The 6,523-nt window shown below is 35.9% G+C and overlaps 1 protein-coding gene across 5 annotated transcripts in view; it reads left to right on the top strand.

The window, feature by feature from the left end:
- The first annotated feature begins 487 nt into the window (after window positions 1-487).
- The window catches only part of tmem14ca (transmembrane protein 14Ca), a 33,721-nt gene continuing 27,685 nt past the window's right edge, over window positions 488-6,523 (top strand). The window contains exons 1-5 of one of the 5 annotated variants that reach the window (XM_026200827.1): window positions 2,247-2,450; window positions 2,795-2,887; window positions 2,978-3,062; window positions 3,518-3,619; window positions 3,767-3,854. In XM_026200827.1, the coding sequence (XP_026056612.1) occupies window positions 2,987-3,062; window positions 3,518-3,619; window positions 3,767-3,854 (266 nt within the window). In that variant the 5' untranslated portion in view covers window positions 2,247-2,450; window positions 2,795-2,887; window positions 2,978-2,986. Of the gene's footprint in view, window positions 2,451-2,794; window positions 2,892-2,977; window positions 3,063-3,517; window positions 3,620-3,766; window positions 3,855-4,646; window positions 4,935-6,523 lie in introns of those variants that run through there. The other 4 variants (XM_026200828.1, XM_026200826.1, XM_026200829.1 and 1 more) reach the window with 4 other exon arrangements.

Below are 6,523 nucleotides of genomic sequence, written 5' to 3'. Positions count from 1 at the left end.
GAGAGAATGACTTTTTATGTTGAGTCCCGGAATTTGATAACGCCGTTCCAAAGCGGCTTCAGGAAAGGAAGGTCAACGATGGACCCAGTTATTAAAATGGAGAGTGATATAAGGAAAGCCCAAGTGTGTAAAGAAGTAGTTGCTGCTATATTTTTTGATGTGGAAAAGGCGTATGATATGCTTTGGAAGGATGGTGTGTTAATTAAAATACGAAGGCTTGGAATAGACGGGAAAATGTATTACTGGATTAAGGACTTTTTAAATAATAGACAAATTCAGGTGAGGATAAACAGTAGCTTCTCTGATTGTCTATTTGTGGAAAATGGTGTACCCCAAGGAAGTGTTATTTCACCAATTCTATTCTCTATTATGATAAATGATATATATGATACACTTGATTATAGCATAGGCAAATCATTGTTTGCAGATGACGGCGCTCTTTGGAAAAGGGGTAAAAATGTTAAAATCACTGTTAAAAACTTGCAAAAAGCTATCGACTCTGTTGAAGAATGGGCTGGGAAATGGGGATTCAGGTTCTCTGTTGAGAAAACTAAGGTAGTATTCTTCTCATTTAAAAAAATTGAAGAAAGTTTTAAATTCCAGTTGTATGGTAGAGATTTAAAAAGAGTAAATTGTATGAGATTTTTAGGTATGCATTTTGATTCTAAGCTTACATGGCATAATCATATTGAAAATATTGTTGACAAATGTAAAAAAGTCATTAACATAATTAGGTGCTTGTGCAATAAGGAGTGGGGAGCAGATATGACTTCAATGAAAAGATTATATGTTGGATTAATTAGGTCTATTGTTGACTACGGGTGCATGGCTTATGGGTCTGCTGCAAAGTCTGAATTAAAGAAGCTTGATGTTATTCAGGGTTTGGCCCTTAGGATATGTTCAGGAGTAATGAGAACCTCCCCTATATCAGCGCTTCAGGTTGAAGTAGGTGAAATGCCATTTGAGTTGAGGCGACTGCAAATGTCATTGTCGTATTATGTTCAATTAAAAGGACATATTGAAGACCATCCCACTAAAAGTGTCCTCATCTTAACATGGGAGCAGGAAAAAAGTAAAAGAGAGTCGTTTAGTGCAAGTATTCATGAAAAGGTAAAGCAAGCAGCTTTAGAAAATTATGAATTTAGTCCATCTGTAGTCTATTCACCGCACCCACCGTGGATGCTACTGGTACCGGACACTGATGTAACCTTGCATGAAAAGTTAAAAAATTATAAGGGATATAGAGGACAAATGGCTATGAGGTATGTAGATAACTATTATGGGTACGTGCAAATCTTTACTGATGGATCAAAACAACCAGATACAGGGAAAGTGGCAATCGCATATGTGATACCAGAGTTTGATATTAAGTTTTCTGCAAGAGTTTCGTATCACCTATCAGTGTACACAGCAGAGCTAATAGCAATTGTAATGGCGTTGCAGTGGGTAGAGCAAATGAAACCACTAAGAGTAGTTGTATGTTCAGATTCGTTGTCAGCCTTAGAAAATTTTAAATCAGGTAACTCAAATGAAAGGTATGATATTGTGTGTGAGATATTGACTTTGATTCATAGTATTCAAAATGGGGGGACGCATGTAAAGTTTGTGTGGGTTCCGGCTCATGTAGGTATGGTTGGTAATGAGTTGGCAGACAAGTTTGCTAAACAGGCTTTGAAAGCAACAAATGTGTCTATTCAGTGTAAAATATCAAAGGCAGAGGCTAAGTCAATGATTAAAAAACATGTTAAAAAGTTATGGCAAGATAAATGGGATAGGGGAGATAAAGGGAGGGGCTTTTACAGTGTAAACCCTGAGGTTGGTCAGGGCCGTTTGATAAGAAGATGTCGAAGAGAAGAGGCAATTTTTACAAGAATGAGAATAGGACACACTGGACTGAACAAAAAATTGCAGATGATAGGAAAGCATAATTCAGGAAATTGTGGGAGCTGTAATGTGCCAGAAACAGTGGAACATGTCTTTATGATTTGTAGGAAATTTAATAGAGAAAGGTCTTTAATTAAAAGGAAAATAGAGGATAGTGGGGAAAGTTTTAACTTTAGAAATATTTTGTCTAAGGCTTCCGATCATAAAGTAATAAAGTATATGTTTGAATTTTTAAAGAACACCGGACTCATTGATAGAATATAGGGAAGTTATTTATTTGAAAGGAAATTTAGACAGATGGATTACTATAAGTTTTTTTTTTTTTTTTTTTTTTTTTTTTATGTGGCTTGCAGGCTACATTATTTTCAAAGATATAAACCATAGTGGTGATTAGGCACAATTTAACTGGAGGGTGGCGGTAGTGCGCTAAGTTAGTCCGCATCCGCCGTTAAACAACCAAAGAAGAAGAAGAAGAAGAAGAAGAAGAAGAAGAAGAAGAAGAAGTCGTCGTCGTCGTCGACCTTGAGCACCACCGGCAAAGACTTTCTCCAGATTCTCAGGCAGTGGTATTTACTTTAATAGTTGTCTTATAGTACTGTAATGAATGTAGAATATTCTTTTTCGAGTAACAGCATTCAGTGTTGTGTGTACAAAAAATAATTAATAATAATAATTGTCAGTCTGCATTTACAGCTGACAGCAGAAATGCAGTTTATGATCCGGACATGCGTAGATCTGAGATCAACTATTGGTTATCAGTGCAGCCAGCGTGTGTGTTTGAATATTTGGTTTATGAGTAGACTGTGTATAATGCAAAATGTGTATGTCATTGGTATTACAGCGTAAACACTGTTTATGATGAAACTTTCAGTGTTTTCTTATACCAAATTGCTTTTGTATTTGCCTGTAGTGTTCTGTCGGGGTTAGGGCATAGAAAGTACAGTTTGAACAATATAAAAACCATTACGCCACTGGAGAGTCCCCCGCAAACCAACATATACAAGTGTGTGTATGTTTGCGTAAATTTCTTGCACACTATCTGTAAACTGCAAAGCTGTATGTTTAAAATATTTATTTATGTGTGTGTGTTGAGGTGTTTATAATGGCAGTGGACTGGGCTGGATATGGATACGCAGCACTAGTAGCATCTGGAGGAGTCATGGGATACGTCAAAGCAGGTAGTGCGAAAGCTCAAGAGATTATCAATGTAGGCCTATATAAAGTTTACAGGATTAAGACCTTAAATTTGTTTGATGGTCATTGCTTGTCAGGCTGGTTTGGTTGGATGGCACTTATCAAACTGGAAAACTGGCTAAACACCAGCTTGATCAGATTTTACCCAACACATGCATTTTTAACAAAACAAAGTTCTTTAACCAATTATTTTCACAAACATTTATTTGGTTCCTCTATATTCAGTGAAAATTTCATACACCTTGGAACCTAAAAATAAATGAAATGTCTTCAGCCCTGTTGCATGATTGTACAACATTTTAAAAGGTTTTTACTGGAAAATAACATAAACATCTAAAAGTTAAAAACTTTAATAAATCTGAATTCCTTATGACACCTTATACCATTCATCAAGGCAGTGTTTTAGTATATTTTATGTTTTAATTAATTTGTCTTGCAGGCAGTGTCCCATCCCTGGCAGCAGGGCTGCTCTTTGGTGGTTTGGCTGGTTTTGGTGCTTACCAGACATCACAAGATCCTAAAAATATTTGGGTGTCTTTAGGTGTGCTTTTTTTTTCATATTTTGCAATTATTATATTTTTAACAGGCAAACAAGTGATCTAGAGGTGGTATTAATGCTTGTTTTATAAAATTAGACTATAGGGATTTTGAATTGCATAATGTGCCATCAATATTTTCCCTCTCGCAGGTGCATCTGGGACACTTGCTGCTATCATGGGAAAGAGATTCTATAACTCGCGCAAAATCATTCCAGCTGGTCTTATTGCAGGAGCAAGGTAACTAACACACATCACACTTCATTTGTCTAAAACAGCGTTTCCCTTTATTCATAGATGATAGAGGTCTCAACTATTAGCAAAATATTTTAGCTCATTAACAACTGAAAAAAAAAAAAAAAAAGACAAACCAGTCGCAGACTCCAGCCAAAAGTGTAAAGGGAACAAACAGAAATATTACATTTCTGTACCTGAACTTCTGACCACTTTGTCATATCTCTTTCAGCCTCTTTCACTCCAAAAACCTCAGCATGTCACTTATAGCTGTAAAAGTACCATAGTATTATAATAGTATTTGTTTGTGTGTGTGTTAATTATGACATTGTATCCGTTGCAGTACCTTATAAATATTGATGGCAGAGGTGGGGGCCTCGAGTCAGATGACTTGACTTTACATTATTTATTTCAGTTTGTTTGAGCCAAGGCCCCTCAGTAGTGTTGTTTTCCAGGTATTGTCACATGACTGCAGTCAATTATCATCTTAAATCTAAAGGGCAAGTTAACTAAATTTATTTACTCAAACCTGTATGACTTGCTTACTTCCATGAAACAGAATGGGAACAAGTTTTGCCGCTATTCAATTATACCATGTCAAACTCCAAAATAAAAAACACCATTAGTACAATAAAAAAAGTAGCCCATGTGCCTCATCTGCTATACATACTTAAAGTCTTCTGGAGTCATGCAATAGCTTTGCATAAGGAACAGACCAAAATATGTCTTTTGAGTCTGATGTCTGATGACAGAATTTTCATTTTTACCTGAACTATTACCTTTAAATGTTTCTTGCAGTGTGCTGATGCTGGCAAAACTTGGAGCCGGAATGCTACAAAAACCTCCGCAATCATGATACCCAAACAGAAATCACTGTCTGCTTTCATTCAAACATAATTTTCTTTGAACAACATGTCATTAAAGCTCATTGTCATATTTTGTATAAAATGTACAATAAAAATTTAGGTGTCAGGAGAAATGAAAATGGGGTTAGAAAATGAAAGGGGAATGAAAAAAGGGGCTACTCAACATATAAGGAAATATAAATAACACTGCCTTGCAGTTTAAATTAAAATAGAAAAAAAAGAAAAGAAAATATGTAAGAACTGTATGCCATAAAAAAATTCAGAAAGGTTAAAAAAGTAGATTCAATATATGGGATAAAGATCTAGATTTTTTTTATTTATTTTTTTTATCAGGCATTGGGTACATAATCCGAACAAGACAGATTCAAAGATGGACAAAATGTTAGTTTTGTAAAAATCTATTTTACACCGATTCTTGTTTTTTTTTTATCGAATGATTAATCAGCCGTAGGCTTGCAGTAATGGATGTGGATGCTCCTCGCAGAAACAAAAAGATATGTGTTTATACAATTTTCACAAGTGTTGAAACAAGCCTTAGTCCTCACAGCAGCTGTAGCTCGCATAATAGACATTAGCAATGGCTTCCATATTTTGCTGCCCAGTCAACTTGCCCATGCACTGGATGAACTGGTGGAGCGATCTCCTTTTCCATCCATCATTATCTGAGAAAAGAGAAAAAATATTTAACACTTATGCAATTTCAGCAAAGCCTAAGTTGTGGGCTACTTATGTAGTGAAGTGGGAGATTCCAAAATTAACACTTGCCAAGGGGCAAAATAATTAAAACTGTTTTGGGTAAATAAAACCAGAAACCTGGCCAGTAACTTAATTAGGAACTTCAACATCACATGGCTCACAACATATGCATAATAGTCTGACAGAGGTGTTTAAAGGGGTCATATGACGTTGCTAAAAAATAACATTAATTTGGGTATTTGGTGTAATGAAATGTGTTTAGGTAAAAAAAAAACAAAAAAAAAAAACATTATTTTCCACAATGTACATTATTGTTTCTCCTCTATGCCCCGCTTTTCTGAAACGCGCAGATTTTTACAAAGTTTATCGTTCTGAAAAGTGACGTGTACTCTGCTTGGCCGGCTGTCCAGTGCATTGTGATTGGCCGAATTCCTCAAGCGTGTGATGGAAATGTTACGCCCCTTGACATACTGTGATGTCGAGTCCCAGTCAGAACACAGGCATGCTAGTCAAAAACATTAATACCCATTATAAACAAGGCATTTGTTGCACCCAGTAGGGACATATTTACAGATTATAATGACTTATACTGTCTTTTAATTTGTTGCGTTGCATTGCGCTGCATAAACATAAAACCATGTCTGCATATGTGATTGGAGAAATTACAAACAACAAGCGCTACTCTACACTGCTCAAAATTCATGTTTGAATCATCAGTGGTTAATTCTTTAAATATGTAAACATACTTAAAGGCTGTGAGTCAGAAGCCTCAGACTGTCCTTGCAAAGTTGGAATTGCCCCACTTTACAGAAACAGACTTTGTGCATAAAAGCATTGTAGGCAACTGGTTCAGGAAATGGTCCTCGTCTTTCATAAAAGTGCTGCACACATCTGAATATTTGGGTTGAGCTGTATTGAAACAGTGTTGTTAATACAACTTAACCACTGATTTCTAGTTGTGTCCTCTTTTGGAAGACCAAAAAAAGTACCGTAATTCCTCAAATAAAAGCCAGGGTCTTTATTTACCTGAACTGCAGAAGGTAACATGCTTTTATTAGAGGCAGGCCTTTATTTCTAATTCAACTGTTTGATAAGTAATTGTTTTAAATAACC

The sequence above is a fragment of the Carassius auratus genome, chromosome 24 (genome assembly GCF_003368295.1).
Source record: "Carassius auratus strain Wakin chromosome 24, ASM336829v1, whole genome shotgun sequence".
In the NCBI taxonomy this organism is placed as follows: Eukaryota; Metazoa; Chordata; class Actinopteri; order Cypriniformes; family Cyprinidae; genus Carassius; species Carassius auratus.
Note: the sequence above shows the minus strand (reverse complement) of the source record. Positions and strands in the feature narration are given on the sequence as shown.